Source organism: Choristoneura fumiferana, chromosome 12 (genome assembly GCF_025370935.1).
Source record: "Choristoneura fumiferana chromosome 12, NRCan_CFum_1, whole genome shotgun sequence".
Lineage (NCBI taxonomy): Eukaryota > Metazoa > Arthropoda > Insecta > Lepidoptera > Tortricidae > Choristoneura > Choristoneura fumiferana.
This window is the reverse complement of record NC_133483.1, coordinates 16,647,203-16,663,768: the sequence shown is the minus strand read 5'-3', so window position 1 is coordinate 16,663,768 and position 16,566 is coordinate 16,647,203. Positions and strand designations below refer to the sequence as shown.

Sequence of the window (16,566 nt, the reverse complement as noted above, 5' to 3'; positions counted from 1 at the left end):
TCTTAAGCCGATCATCGTAAAGAAATAAGACCACCAACTAAATCTTACGTAATTGATAGGAAAATAATATAAGTAATGCTAATATTGTAAAACGGTTACTAGTCTAAAATTTGATGTAACCTGATAATCTGACTGGAGCAAAAGATCGGAGCCTAGAACCAATGTTTTCAGCAGGTCTTTCCTACCACCAAAAACATTAACTAGGTATACTAATTATAACTAGGCCTGTAATTATGATGAAAAAATATGGTTTTTCCTACTCAGAATCAAGAGCACAATCGATTCCGATCGTTTAAAAAAAGGTCCCCATTTTTTCATACTAAATTATCTGAATCTGTGTTTTCACGCCCATACTGAGTGTATGAAAAAACGTCGCAAAACTGTATTTTTTTTAAACTATCGGAATCGATTGTGCTCTTGATTCTGAGTAGGAAAATCATATTTTTCCAAAAAATAAAAAAAAAGAAAGGGTACACTTTTTTTTGAAAACGCCCAGGTGCTAGACCGGCCACAAAACCAAGAATCATCTGCAAAATATCTGAACACGCTTCTACGCCGTTAACAATAGAGTCGTGTTCAGATATTTTTGATCAAATTTTTGCTTACAAGTTTATGAACTCGACTGTACGAGGCTACCACGGCTTTATAAAAAATGTACTCTTAACAATATTAACTTCAACTTGACAATAAGTGTTTTGTATATGTTTATTTTATTTCCAGGACCGTGAAGTAGCCCGTCGCACTCACACCGATTCCGGTTTCCCGTTTTTCGAAGTATTCATAGACACTCCACTTGAAGTCTGCGAACAGAGGGACACCAAGGGGCTCTACAAGAAAGCTAGAGATGGGCAAATTAAGGTACCCAACTGCAATCCATTTTTTACCCGACTGCCCGAAGGAGGGTTACTTTAAAAGAGTGTTTTCTGCTTGGAAAATATTCAAGATATTGTTATTCTTACAAGCCGATTTTATGTTACTTTTTATTTTATTATATCTATAGATTCATACAATTACTTAACCAACAGCTTAGGTTTTCATAGTTTTGAGTGCCATTCGGATAGTATATATTCACAAGGAACACGCTGTCCGCTCTTACTAAAAACCCAGCAACCAGTGTCTGCAGCGGGGGTGGCGTGGCGAGTGTTTTTTCTACCCACGGCGCGGCCGAGACTATCGCCGCGCATTAGCTACCTAGCAGCATACGCAATGAACAGAGAAACACCGCTGGTGTCGTATAGTCTAGTCGTGGCAGGTACAAGGGGTCCTTGGTAGCATGTCCTTTAAAGAACTTGATACCACCCTTTTGTTTCAGGGTTTCACAGGTATAACTCAGGAGTATGAGCGACCGGAGGCACCAGAATTGGTGGTGAAGACAGTCGGGACATCCATTGAAGAGTCCACCTTGCAAGTCGTTCGGCTCCTCGAGGCTAATGTGAGTAATTTACATTTTACATCATATCCATATCCCTTCATTTAAAGAATTCATGTCACTATACACAGCTATCTCATCATAGTCGAAAGTCTTTCACTGTTGAACAAAGACCACTTGAGAACAATTTCTACAGCTACATATAGGTATCTTTATTTACAATTTATTTTATTGCTATCAAGGGCCACAGCTAAAAATTAAGTGATCTATTTTGCGTCGTAATGCCCACGTTTCACCATGTCTGTAGTCTGCACTTTTTTGTGCAAGGAGCTGACTCGTAAGGTCAACCAAATTATTATTATTATAAGTCGTATATCAGTTTTTAAATAACTTCCATTCATTCAATTAAAACAACTGTGAGACAGCATACATACCTACATGTAGGGCATCCCTCAGCTACGTGAATATGTGAATAAATAAATAAATAAAATAAATAAATATCATGGAACACTTGACACCAATTGGCCTAGTCCCAAACTAAGCAAAGCTTGTACTATGGATACTAGGCAACGGATAAACATACTTATATAGATAAATATATACTTAAATACATATGAAACATCCAAGACCCGAGAACAAACATTCGTGTTATTCATACAAATATCTGCCCCGGCCGGGAATCCAACCCGGGACCTCAAGCTTCGTAGTCAGGTTTTCTAACCACTTGGCCATCCGGTCGTCGAGTAACTCAGGTATCTTATTAATAACTTCCTATCAAATGAATGTTTCGTTAAAGTTGAACTTTCAAGTTGACCAACACCTCTTATAGCCATCATTGTTTTATGACATGCAAACGATAATCAACTTTACGGTAATAGACCACTTATTTCACTGATGGTACATCAAAATTCATAAAAATATGACACGAGCATGCAAGCTACTTGCACAAAAATCCGCAACCTGCCTGATCTAATGTTGCATTAGCAACTGGCATGGTATTTATTGCTTGTGTATTGCATAAGTATGTATCAAAATGGCTCTATAATCCAGTATTAGCTTGACTTTTATTAGCACAAAGTACGTGTCTAATTGAATTTATTGTATAACTTATCAGTAAGATAAGATTAAATTTAATTCCAGGTATAAGTGAACTAAAAGAATTTCTTTGCTCACCCGCGACCTTATGATAGCTAAGTTTATGCAAAATATGCGTGTTCATGCAGTTCCTCCACCTCCACTCTGTAAGAACACACACAAATCCATCTATCACCACCACCACACTGAACTGACGCGCAAAACAATCTTACACCATGCTACCAGATGTTGGACAACGTCATGTGTCTCATCATCATGATTCAATAAATTATTCCAGGTATAAGACAGTAAGACTTACTAAAAAAAAAAAAGGTGTGGTGACCTAACATCATAAAAAATTGCACTGTCATCGTTATTGTAGTATATTATATGTATGATACCTACTTACTTGTTACTTACATTCTCATTTTAGCTACAAAAAACAATGGCGATACTGGTTTCGTTATTATAGAACGTCTTATAGAGGGTGGCCCATTTATATGGGTCAGTATGGGAAAGTCTGAAACTATACGACATACGAAAATTTCTTCTTAGGAACCATGACATCGATTTTAATAACAAGAACAACTGCATTCATGCATTTAAAAAAAAACCTGTACTCAGCTCGGGAATCGAACCCGTTTGTTTTGAAAAAAAAAAAACTTCAAACACCTACTAAAATAAGTTAAAGTATGTGAAAACAATGCATTTTATTCATTTTAGACATAATATTTCATGGACACATTTACTTCTTAAGACGTACACAATCGATATCTAAATAGAAATAGTGTAAGTTTTTTGTTTTTTTTTTTCAAAACAACCGGGTTCGATTCCCGAGCTGAGTAAAGGTTTTTTTTTAAATGCATGAATGCAGTTTTTCTTGTTATTAAAATCGATGTCATGGTTCCTAAGAAGAAATTTTCGTATGTCGTATAGTTTCAGACTTTCCCATACTGACCGATATAAATGGGCCATCCTGTATTTTGCTTTTGTTCAAGGGAACATTCAACAGGTCAAATGAAGATAATTTCTCTAAGGAATTAGTGACCTAACTCTTTCTGTGTAAAAAATAATCAAGAATGAAAATTAACTTCGTAAAACGGGTCAAATAACTTTTTAGTGTACCTTGTTGCCATGGTAACGTCTTCTGAGTTACTTATTAAAAGTATAATTTTATGGGGTACAAATCAATGAAAAGTTAGAAGTTGTGACAGTTTTAAGGGAATTCCTTCATGGCTCATCTAATGCATTAGCATTCATCATCCCAGCCTATATGCAGGGCACAGGCCTCCCCTCAGAATGAGAGGGCTTGGACAGTAGTTCCTACGCGGGCCCAGTGCGGGTTGGGAACTTCACACACACCATTGAATTGCTTCGCAGGTTTGTGCAGGTTTCCTCACGATGTTTTCCTTCACTGTAAAGCTCGTGGTAAATTTCAAATGTAATTCCGCACATGAATTTTGAAAAACTCAGAGGTGCGAGCCGGGGTTTGAACCCACGAACCTCTGCTTGAGAGGCCATAGGTCAAACCACTCGGCCACCACAGCTTCCATTAGCATTAATGGTATGCAAACATTTTACTTACAAAGTGTGAAGCGAACTCTGGTGCTGTCAGCTAGGGCGTAGAGTTGTGGTCGCAGAAATAAAAGGGTTTTGAACTTTAAATGGCTTTTACTTGCCGAGCAAAAGAATTACAAAAAAAAAGAGTAAATAAATTAAGGGGCTACCCGAGGTTTTCATCGATTTTCGACAAGTTTTGAATCGTATCTCCTACTTTTGCACTACAGATAGAATTATAAGTCAAACGGCTATCGGTTCTCCAATCTTTTATCTCCATTTTTGTCTACCGGATTTTGAAAAAAATGAATATTTAGTCAACTGGTCGAGGGTTTTCATTTGAAACTCATTAACACAAAAGTTATGGCCAGGAAACCAGTTTTTTGGCCTAAAATTGTTCAACTTGCCGCGCCGGTCGCGGTATGCGTGTGTGAGTGCGCCGTCGATACACACACTGCTAGGCGTTAACAAAGTGTATTACTAATGTCTCGAGAGTTACGGGACAGAATAGCAACACTGAAAAGTTGATTGACCAAAAAAGTTCTCAATTAATGACATTACATTACATTATTTTTTTAAATCATACATAATATAAAAAGCAGAGTAGACAACGAAGAAAGAAAGAAAGAAAGAGAAACATTTATTCACTTATTGCAAAAACTTACAGCACATAGATTATACAGGTTGAAAATGAAAAGCAAGGGCCAATCAACTTTTTTACCGACACTAATCTGTCCGCGACATTTTTCAAACAATTGCAGACTTTTATAAGTAAACATGTTTTTTTCTGTAATTTAATAGATGGTGTACATGAATACATGCTACGTAAGTTCAACCTATTGAACCGTGAAATATCTTTTTTTTTATTCTTTTTTATCACTTTTGTAATACACATCAACATCCACTTGACTGTATTCTAGAAAATAAAGTATATTTTGATTTTGATTTTATCTTTTTGAAGTACGATTTTTTGGTCATGCCAGAGACAATTTTGGTAACGCAGGAGACGCCCAAAGTGTCGGTAAAATAGTTGATTGGCTATTGGGTTAATAAAAAAGGAAGTCTTTCAACAGACGGTCTTATAGCTTAAAAACTATCTCTTCACAGCCATTTCGATATAGAAACCAATACAAATAAATAGATAGGAACCTCCGTAAAATTCACTAGGGAAGGCTCGCTTAGCCGGTTTTTTTAATCTTCCAGGGCATCATCCCAAGCTTCGAAGGCAGCCAGTCGGGCGTCGAAGAGCTGTTCATATACGGCAACAGGTTGAGTAGTGCTATTGAGGAGGCCGCTGAGTTGCCTCAGGTCGAAATCAGCACGCTGGACCTCATGTGGGTGCAGGTAAGAGACGAGATTTACTTTATATAACCCCACGTGTATACCCGCGGCTTTGCACGTGTAAACCATGGATCTAGCAGTTGAATTGAAATTCCGGGATTGAACTAAATTCGCGCGGGGATTCCCAAGAAATATATGGTGGTTTTCATTGACGTTGCACTAAAAGCAACCATGCCAAATTTCATGATTCTATAACCAGTAAATGAGATTTCGAGATTTTATCCCTATCCCGTAGGAATATCGGGATAAAAAGTAGCCTATTTGTTATTCCTGATCTCCAGCTATCTACATACCAATTTTCATCCAAATCCGTTCAGCCGTTTTAGGGTGAAGGAGTAACAACATACACACACATACAGTAAGATTGTTGTCATCAGCCTAAAGACATCCACTGTTGAACAAAAACGCTAAAATTAACGATAACTCGGATCACCACCTGCACCAACAGGTTGAAGACGAAAGCTTCATCACAATTATTATTGTCACATGTAGGGTTCCCACCACAGGTTGGGTCGAAACATGTCGGACATACTTTGACTATTAATACGAGAGTGACACGTGTATCTTATTTTAATAATTAATCTAAAGCAGGTAATTTTTTGTGGCGCATGTAATCATGCGTGGCTGCCAGCTTAAGGTTTTGTCAAATGGCTAACAGGTAGAAAAACCGGACTGCATTTTAATAAGCTTATTGTAAAAAATCTTGTTTTAGCTTTATACATATAAGTACCTGGCCGACCGAGGTTTGCTATAAGCTTTTTTTATGAAATCATGCTTTTAAAAAAAAGTATAAATAAGCTTTAAAAATAAAACTTTAAACTACATAAATATTAAAACTAAGTCGCGTCCTACCTAGATATAAACTTTAAACTTACAAGTCTGTTTCTATACCGCTGAACCAACATGCTGAGACAGAACAAACCTATGGAAATGAACTATTTTAAAACCAGGATGAGAATCTTTCTGATCTGACCGATGGGGTCAGAAGGTTCTCGAATGGCGTCCGCGGATCGGGAGACGAGCTGTCGGCAGGCTTCCAACAAGATGGAGTGATGACCTGGTTAAGATCGCGGGATCGCGGTGGATGCCGAAAGCACAACCCCTCTGAGTGGAGAGCCTTGGGGGAGGCCTATGTCCAGCAGTGGACGTCTTTCCGCTGACTTGATGATGGTTATGATGAGAATCTAAGTTCGTTGTGAGCTGTTTTTATTCCCCGATTACTTGACAGATTGAGCCGATTTGGGAAAATATTTATTTTAAACTGAGTTCTTCAATTTCAGGTACTTTCAGAAGGTTGGGCTTACCCTCTCAAAGGATTTATGCGGGAAAACGAATATCTTCAGGTAACTTTACGTCCTTATTTCACTTAATGCCGGGATATAATAGTGATGTCTCGTCCGCAGTAATTTTTCTTGCAGCTCCGTGAACTCGAATTCGCGTAAGAATATCTAAACGTCTGAATAAAAAGTAGTCTGTGTTTTTGTTAAGATCCAGCTATCTACATACCAAGTTTGATTACAATCTGTCCCGTTCCTAAGGGCCTACGCTAGCTGGCGGGAGTGCATGAAGCGGGTGCACGCCTGCGGTTGCAAGTAAAATAGAAGCTGCTCATACTAGTTTTCAATAGGCCCACCCGCTCCGTGCTAATCGCGTCAGTTAGCGTAGGCCCTTAGGCTTGAACATACAGACAGATACAACATTCGCATTTATAATATTAGTAGGATTGTAAAGATGTGATCGGTTGATTTGTAACATACATTTAATAATCATTAATATCGAAGAGGATGTACCCTGTCATGATCAGCTTAGATACTAAATACATGAATTTCAACTCAAGCAGCAATATGATAATTATCTTTAGTTAAATGATGGGAAAAAAATATATCTATAGAATTAAGGCCCAAATAATTGGTAGATAAAGTCCAAATTTAAAGTGCTACGCCACTTAACCAAATTACCTTTCAATGAACCGTAAAATTTAATTTTTAATAACTTTAAAATGAATAAATAAATAGTAAATTGTTGTTAATTAATATATAAAATTTTGACATTCCGTAACAAGTATGACAATTTATGGTGTTTCAAATAGCCTATTCAATTTGTCCTATCCCATCATACTATCTTACCAGAACCTTTTCTTTTCAGGCTTTGAACTTCAACAGTCTCACACTGGCCGATGGTTCTGTGGTCAACCAATCAGTGCCCGTAGTGTTGCCTGTCGCGACAGAAGTCAAAGACAAACTGGCCGGAGCGGAGGCCATCGCACTTGTCTATGGCGGGAAACCGGTGGCCATATTACGCGCGCCTGAGTTCTACCCACACAGGAAAGAGTATAGATGCGGGAAGCAGTTCACTATTAATAATAACGGACACCCTTACATTAAGGTAAGTGTTGAGCCCAATTTAGATGTGTAAGAAAAGTCGTGCGAGTTACATTGTGAGGGATTACTCGCAGTAGTTCCTTTCTTTTCCTACTTATAATACTTCTTTTCTGTTTTGCCAAAGGAACTACTGCGAATAATCCATTGCGAGGCCGTAAAGCGAACGAGTTTGAGGTGGTCAATTGAATCGGAACGTAAGATCTCCGTACACGGACTGCTTAGAGCAGTCGAGACCAACTACACGAGAGCAGTTGTGTTACGGTCGAAGTCAACTTCAACCGAACTGCTCCATTCAGTCCCTGTGCAATTGCTGTGAATGCTTTTCGGTGCCGGCAGCGTAGCGAGACTCGACCGCACGCCGACTGTATGTTTGGCTGCGACTGCGAACGAACAGATTGAGCGGTGCGTTTATTGAAAAAGTCAATTTCTGAAACTACAGATCGATCACCCAACATCGACCGCTTGTAGCTGTCGGCACCAAAGCAGCGTTTCCACCAATAATGTGCGTGGATGTGTTGCCAGGAATGTGGTTTTCACTAACCAATAGAAACGCTTCGTTTACCTCGCCTCGCTCCGCTCAGCTGTTTCCACAAGAGATGTTGTGATTGCATGGTCAGTGTGGGAGTTTAACTCGGATATGATTGTGACCGATCCATTGTCAATTACTGTGGGTACAGGGTTGGTCCCGCTCACGTCTCCCGTATCGCCCAGTATATCGAAGGTACATGGAATATTTTTTTGATTCCAGATGATCGAAGAATCCGGCGACTGGCTGGTCGGTGGCCACCTGGAAGTGTTTGAGCGCATCCGCTGGCACGATGGGCTGGATTCGTACCGCCTCACGCCGAACGAGTTGCGTGCCAAATTCAAGGAGTTAGGCGCCGACGCTGTGTTTGCATTCCAGGTGTGACAATCTCTGTCGTTTGTTGAATAATGGTCAAAGTTTTGAATGATAAGTTGACGCGGGCGATAGTTCCTTATGGGAGTAGAAGTGGCTGTACAACACACACACAACCATCACGCCTGTATTCCCAAATGGGGTAGGCAGAGCACACGACACGCTACCGCTTCGGAGCCACTTTTAGCAACCTGTCACTATTGTACCGTTTATGGCGTGTATGGCGTTTGTACTGTGATTAAAGTTTCAATCGATTTTCTTCTCTAAACATATTATATTCTATACTAGTTAAAAGAAAATAAGGGCCACTTGAGTTTAATTGGTAAAATGTAAATCAAAAATACGTTTGCGTTTTTATCTGAATACATTTAATTGAATGACGTTGCCCCTAATTATCTTTTGGGTAGGTAGTTTATATTTTCATAGCAATATGTAGGACAGGGGTCACCAAATGGCGGACTGCGGTCCGCATCCCGACCGCCGACCTATTTTATGCGAACCTTAAGTAAAGTAACTTGTATTACTGAGACGTATCCCGCGCTTTAATTGTCTTAGTTGCCATCAATTTGACAACGGACGACCGGACCGCGATGATAATATTATTCAAAAAACTGGTCCCGTCAAGAATCTAATTGGTGATCCCTGATGTAGGATATGGCTAATTCACAAGTTTTCAAATACCAACCTGTACAGTATTAGCTGCCTTATTAGCTAGCTATGTGCTAAGAAATAGTACATTTTTGTCTACAGTTGCGTAATCCAATCCATAACGGCCACGCTCTCCTCATGCAAGACACACATCGCCAGCTCACGGAGAGGGGTTACAAGAAACCAGTTCTCTTGCTGCATCCACTTGGTAAGTAACATAATCTTCATTTCACCATTATCATCAGCATATCAGCCGTAGGACGTCTAGTGTTGGGCAATTCTGTGGTGTTACGGAAACAGGAGATGAGTCAATAACCTAACAAACAAAAAGTTGGAAAACCTCCGACTTTGTCACTTCAATGTTCAATATCTCAAAGACTGAACCGATTTTGATGAAACATATCTAAGAACCATCGCTAGAAAACCTGCTTTCAAATAAAAAACCGCATTTAAATCGGTCCACCCGTTTAAGAGCTACGATGCCACAGACATAAACACAGACAGACAGACAGACACACATAGCGGTGGAACTTATAACACCCCTCTTTTTGCGTCGGGGGTTAAAAAAAATGAGATATTTGCACTCATTGGTTCGAAACATTATTAGTTGTCACGGCAGTAAGGAGATGAGTCCTTTTCCTTAACACCATAGAATTGGACTTAGTCCTCCCTCATAGACCTCCAATGGCTTCGGTTGGAAGCGGCCTGCATCCACCATGGACCTGCAGTCATCCGTCCATTTCGTTGGTGGACGTCCTACGCTGCGCTTGGCGCTTGCGAATCTTAATTTCTATCTATAATTAATACTTTCATAATATAGGCAAACTTTGTTAGTATGTTTGTTTATATTTAGTGGATAAAACATACTGAACAGGATTTTAAAAGTAGGGTATTTGACAACTTTGTATTTATTTATAATCAAAAGTTTGTTTAAATTTAACTATTGACAAGTTCGTGTTTATTTTTCAGATTTAACTATTAACAATGACTGTTTTTTTTTTTCCAAAAAAAAAAAAATTTTTTTTTTTTTTTAATATTTAATCATGATGATTGAAAACTTAGTTTTAATTATCAGGTAATTCATATCAATGAACTGAGCCGTCTGCCGAAGTTAACGGGTATCAAAAAAAACACGGTGTATATCATCATATTCTGGTAATATATTTATATAGTTTATTAATCCTTTAGATTTGTACATTATTATAAGTATTAACTGACGCCAGGCTTTCTTTTCGCGGACTATTCAGACACGGCAACTTGGATCTACTAGTAGGGCTCGGCGATCTGACACGAATCTGAGATCCTATCCGCCAAGGTTCCGGTGTAGGTGGCTTTAGCACCCCTTTAGACTTCTGAGCCCTTACACGCCAGCTTTCCGGATTAGGTGACTTTACCAAGCTCTTAGACCTTGGAGATCGTATACGCCACGTTTCGGGTGCAGGCTGCATTACCACGTCATCGCACAGTAATTCTCCAACTCCCAAAGCTTTTTCTTTGGCTGTTTTCCATTTAAGTAACCACCGCACGTCGGAAGCCAACTTTTCTACTTTGTCGCTCAGCATGTCAAACCTTTGCAAAAGCAACAAATCTCTATAGGCAATGTCGTTCTTTTTGACATTCGTTTCGATAACACGCATCACGGAGTCGGCCACTGCTGTGATTTCCTCAATGTCTTTGTCGTGAAACGCTGCGAGAATTAGTTGTACTTCAGGTGGCATCTGCTTCATCCATAGCGTCCTGATGAACGACTCTGGTCTAAACGATCCGTAGTTTTGACGCAAATGCTTATACAGTTCGGATGGTACGTTGACAAAGCCTGCGTGGAAATTGTGTGAAGACATCGGGAATTGTTTTATGTTAACTTGGTGTAGTTGAACTGTAATCTGCATGGACAAACATAAATAAATCTGTGAATGGATTTTACAATTGGAGTGTATATAAATGTAGAATTGAGGAATCATTAATCTTGGTGTAACGTTAAAATGATTACTGATTGTCAGATTGGTTGAAGACTGCAAGGCCGTGCTAAGCATTTTGTTCAAGTACAACTATGTTCATATAACATTTTTTACTCGTATTATCGTCAGAATAAAATAACGGTGTATAATAAGTAATAGATAAAACTACACGGCAAGAAAATGACAACCTCATAGTCCGCTGATTTTGCAAATCGTTTTTGCTGCTGATTTTACAAATTGCGAAGCTTTTGTTTAGGTATGCAAATTAATAGCTCAATGGCAAATATGCAAAGGACGGGTATCAGAGCAGAAGCAGGCCAAAAAAAGAGATGATGCGATGGCGGGATTATTTGGACCGTTTTGATCCAAACTGGCAAAGACGAGCGGAAAGAGAATAGGTAGTTTCCCAGCAGTTGGATTCCTAATAGGATGATGAGACTTGTGCTTTTATTCTATATTTTAGACTAGATTTCATCTCCCCAGTCATAACATAACTGTTACAATATATGACTTATCAAAATTAATGGAACAAGTTTCGGCCACATTGCAGTTTCGTTAAACGTGATAAGTCCTGGGTGTTGTAATGTTATGTATGAGTGAAATCACAGTTTAAAACATTATAGTTATTTCTCTTGTTAGTTTTTACTATCATATGATAACGCCAAGAAGCTAAAATACTAAATGTATAAAGTGTATAAAAACTTACGTCGTGTTTATAAACAGGTTTCGAATTGCATAAGTACTTCTAAGAATCATTTAGGCCAGCGAGAGAATGTTATGTGATAAGAGGCGATGTAGACATTTCTGTGTAAATAGGTATTTGAGTTAGGATGGATAGAATTGCCATTGCTAGTTCAGACCGGAGTTCACAATAACAACGTCGGGACCAACGTTACATTTTGGAAAATTAAAATCATCGGCGGCATTTCGATTTCGAATGTTCTCAACGAAATAGGTATGCACCAAATGATGGCTGTCAAATGTCTAGAAAATATTACAGTTATAGTGACAACTGAACGACCAACTACCACAGCATACCACAGTTAACGAGTTGCGTTATGTCATATGTCAACAACAAATTAATCAAAATAGTCTGGATACAATGATTCAAATATCAAGCTGTTTATTTTTTAAAACCTAATTATATTTTGTAACTTAAGTTTAAGATACCTTGTAATTTAAATACTTCAATTGAAAGAGTGAGACATATTTCCGCATGTTATTTTATTCCAAATTTGGTCACTATGATGCCATGCCACATATGAACTGGTGATGTCGCTCTTGTGTTTCTCTATAGGCATACTACTCTATGTGCAAATTTAATGTTGACCTTAATGGACATTTTAGAGTGCGACATTTGTTCTAGTTATGACCACGGCGTCAGTTAAGTTTGTGTTAGGTTTAAAGCTGGATGATTAACGGTGAAGACCAAAAAGTTGCACAGCGTTAAAGCTGCGTTACTACGTGCTAACGCAGCTTTAACGGTGTGCAACTTTTGGTCTTCACCCTTAAAATGAAAAATGAGAAATTTAGCTTTAGAAATGTATTGTTGTTAAACAAGTTCCTAATCAGTTTGAGTTATTTATAGAATTAAAAAGAACAAGGTTGAATGCAGTTACGTGCGCGAATTCCATAACAAACATGGTACCAGCACCATTTCTCGATTCTACCGCGCGATTGCGACTGCCTGCCCTTAGCTACAGATCTGTTGCGACTTTTCGATCGTCTACGCGATGGTGGGCGACGTGTCTGATTGTTAGAATTCCCACGGCTTTTAGATCTTCCTCGTGTCTGGGTATGGCAACATTTTGGCCTGGACTCAAGGCTTCTAACATCAAGAGTCAACTTGTTGACCTTAGCACTAAGCTCCTCAATTTGTTTCTTTAGTTCATCAGTAGAAGTCTCTTTCTTAGGAGCAGATCTGATGACCTCCACAATACCATCAGCAGCTTTGGCGAGGTCATCCAAATTTTTCTCAGGCATAGCTGCCAGTATCATCTGAGCTTCATGAGGCAGTTTACTTAACCACACATACTTTATGAATGAATCCATATTTGGCTCTTTGTTCAGACCTTTCAGGAGCCACAAAAAACTAGATGGTTTCTTGTCACCAATGTCTAGTTTCATCCATTCCAATGGCATATTCAGAGGTTGTATGAGTTTAATGCAGTGCCTTCAGTCAAATTGTTCGCTTTCTTAAGATGACTGTAATGATGTTGCTGGATACCTAGACAAAGAGAAGCATGTTTTAAAAAAAGGACATGTACCTAACTTAGCCAGATTCGCACTTAAATAAGTTTCTGTTAAAAATTAAGTTTTAATACAAGCTTTTTGCTGACTGTACTTGCATTGTCATCCAACTTACATACTTATTACTTAAAAAAACCGTTTAAAAATCCGGCGAAGTGTTAAATTGGCTCGCACACATAGCGCATCGTAAAAAAAATTGGCAACAAATAAAAAAAATTGGTCAAGTGTGAGTCAGACTCGTATATAAACGGTTCCGTACCTCTGTACAATGTTTTAAAATGTTTTAAAGTTCAGTACTTAATAAGTTTGTTAAAAATTCTAATTTCTAACTGAATTTTTTGCCCCTCGTTACCAAAGTATTTGTCAAGACAAATCGACTAGCCCCTAGCTACTGTCGGCTGTCACCTTGCCTGCCTAACAACGAATACTAAAGCCTAGCAACCAAATCATGCTAAATAAAACATGTTTCTTGTATGACAACCCCCTTTTAATTTTTAACTTTACTTATTTTATTTTTAGTATTTATTGTTATAGCGTCCACAGTAATACATAATCTGTGAAAATTTCAAGTGTCTAGCTATTACGGCTCAAGAGATAGAGCCCTGTGACAGACAGATGGACAGACAGACAGACAGCGGAATCTCAGTAATAGGAACCCATTGGCATTCTTTGGGTATAGAACCCTAAAAACATATTTTTTTACACAAGTAAATTCGGATTTTTTTCCACTAGTATTTTGAGGCTTTATAACTTCTTGTTGATTTAAAAATTCTATGTCAATAGACGAACCCCGAAAGGTTTTGAATCCCATGGTTTTTATATTAACACACTGCCAAGCGGTTGTTTTAATCGCGTAAGCTCAGAAACTTAATTTCACATTCAGTGAAATTTGACACTACTTCATTCATTATGTTACTTAACTCGTGTTTCTAAGAAACTGATACTTCTACTTATAATACGTATGTAGGTATTACGTGCCCCAGCTTAGCTAACTGATATGCCTAGTTAAAAAACATGTACTTAATAATGAAATATGTGAAATACCTAGCACGGATGTCATTATTTCTACTTACTTGAATGAGAATGCTTTGGTTTAATTAATTACGATATCAATTAAGTTTTAACTTCTTTTGAATTATAAACAAGTACACAAACTATTTGGCGGGTACATACCTTCAAACTAAAATAAAAAGTGAAGTAAACTTAAGTACTGAATTGAGTAACTGAAGGTGAAGAAATAAACAGTAACTAAACTGAACTATTTCTTTCAAACTTTGACGTTTGACTTGACAGACGTCAGATCAGATGTCAACTGTCTGGGTGACACTATTTACCGGTACGGATAATACCAACATGGAAATACCGACTCGATATTTCGTGTACACGCCCATACAAACTGGTGACTAACTGACAAGTTTCTATGGGCGTGTACACAAAATATCATGTTGGTATTGTACATCCGGTAAGTAGTCTCACCCCCAAACCCAAGTTAACCCAACTGTCTCATCGCGATTGTGTACGGGCAAGGAATACACGTAACCAATCGGAATCGATCGGCAGTCATCGAAATGAGAGAAGGAAACAAATCTTAAAGCCTAAACATAAGACTTTAACTCAAATGACAGCCGTGGTCTCGACAGAGACGTTAAGCTACGAGAATTGTGCCCCTTTTTAAAAGTTGCTGGTACATGATGATTGATGATACATGTTCATTGTTAGTAATAAATTTACTAATTGGATATAATATGGTACCTATTAAATTAAGATATAGTCACGAGTTATATTAATGTATTTTCTCTGAAGTAAACAAGTTATATTTTTTTCCTATGGAACGGAAATTATTCTTAAATAATTAAAATCTGAAACTTTTTTGGTAAGTTTTGTAAATGTGCTTGGAACATCAATCGGGCGTATAAATAACATTGATCATCATCGTCATCATCATTTCAGCCGAAAGACGTCCACTGCTGGACATAAGGCCTCCCCCAAGACTCCTCTCCACTCAGACCATAAATAAATTAAATATACCTGAATAACATTACTTTTAAAAATATTCATAGGTTATTAACGTATTATCTATGCGTATTACTATCTCTGATGGGATGGCTTTTTTTTTTTGCGCTTCCAGGTAGGTATACATAACCTAAGAACTTTCATGTTTATGGGCGTTCATAGTGATTAAACACTATGGCTTTTAAAATGTCAATAAAAAAAGTTATCTTCGTAATAATGTTTTGTTAATAATCAAATTATATGTTCCAATCTAAGGCTTACCACGTTGTCATTGTTAATTAAAGGCGGCTGGACAAAAGACGACGACGTTCCTCTGGAGACACGCATAAATCAGCACAAAGCGGTACTAAGCGAAGGTGTGCTAGACCCGCAGGCGACCGTTCTGGCCATCTTCCCGTCCCCTATGATGTATGCTGGCCCTACTGAGGTATGTTAATTACTTGAAAGTTTGCTTTTTTGCACACTCAGAAAATCTTTCTTACGGTGCATGCAAAATTTTTAATATGCTAGATATGATATGACACGACATGGGTGCCTTTAAAAGTCAAGTCATCTGAGACATGGCACACGACAGCGCGGTTTTAGCGCGCCGTCCCTCTTCAAAGTATCGCTTGAGAAAAAGACGGCGCGCTAAAATGGCGTGGTAAGCCGCATAGTACGTACAGTCACCAGCACCAATATCTGACACAACAAGTCTGCATAAATATCTGATACGACTTATTTCTAGAGCCGGAAGGACGTGTCAGATATTTTTGCACGCTCAACTGTGGCAGATATTAATGCTGGCGACTGTACATAGTCTAATGGTGCATCATGATCCTTTTGATATTTTTTTAGAAAGGTCGAATTGTTACGAGCAAGTAATAATACAACATCTAGTTTATCTTAACATTAATACTTTTTATTACTTACTAGCTTGTCCGCGACTTTGACTGCGAAGAATTCCTTAATCGATTTCCCACGCGGAAACTTTCTCTAAATACCTAAATGGTAGGCCATGGGCGTATCCAGGGGGGGGCAAGGGGGCCAACTGCCACCCCCCTGATAATTGTATGTTCTCGCACTCGCAGAAAACGT

The 16,566-nt window shown here is 38.4% G+C and overlaps 2 protein-coding genes across 2 annotated transcripts in view; both read left to right on the top strand.

The window, feature by feature from the left end:
- Papss (3'-phosphoadenosine 5'-phosphosulfate synthase) overlaps positions 1–16,566 on the top strand; it is a 45,437-nt gene that overhangs the window by 17,990 nt on the left and 10,881 nt on the right. Inside the window, exons 4-11 of the mRNA XM_074095566.1 lie at positions 721–858; positions 1,313–1,432; positions 5,204–5,344; positions 6,622–6,684; positions 7,487–7,726; positions 8,471–8,626; positions 9,371–9,476; positions 15,774–15,916. Of these exons, the coding sequence (XP_073951667.1) occupies positions 721–858; positions 1,313–1,432; positions 5,204–5,344; positions 6,622–6,684; positions 7,487–7,726; positions 8,471–8,626; positions 9,371–9,476; positions 15,774–15,916 (1,107 nt within the window). The remainder of the gene's footprint in view (positions 1–720; positions 859–1,312; positions 1,433–5,203; positions 5,345–6,621; positions 6,685–7,486; positions 7,727–8,470; positions 8,627–9,370; positions 9,477–15,773; positions 15,917–16,566) is intronic.
- LOC141433508 (isovaleryl-CoA dehydrogenase, mitochondrial) overlaps positions 13,355–16,566 on the top strand; it is a gene marked incomplete in the record, with an annotated part of 24,194 nt that continues 20,982 nt past the window's right edge. Inside the window, 1 exon segment of the mRNA XM_074095571.1 lies at positions 13,355–13,454.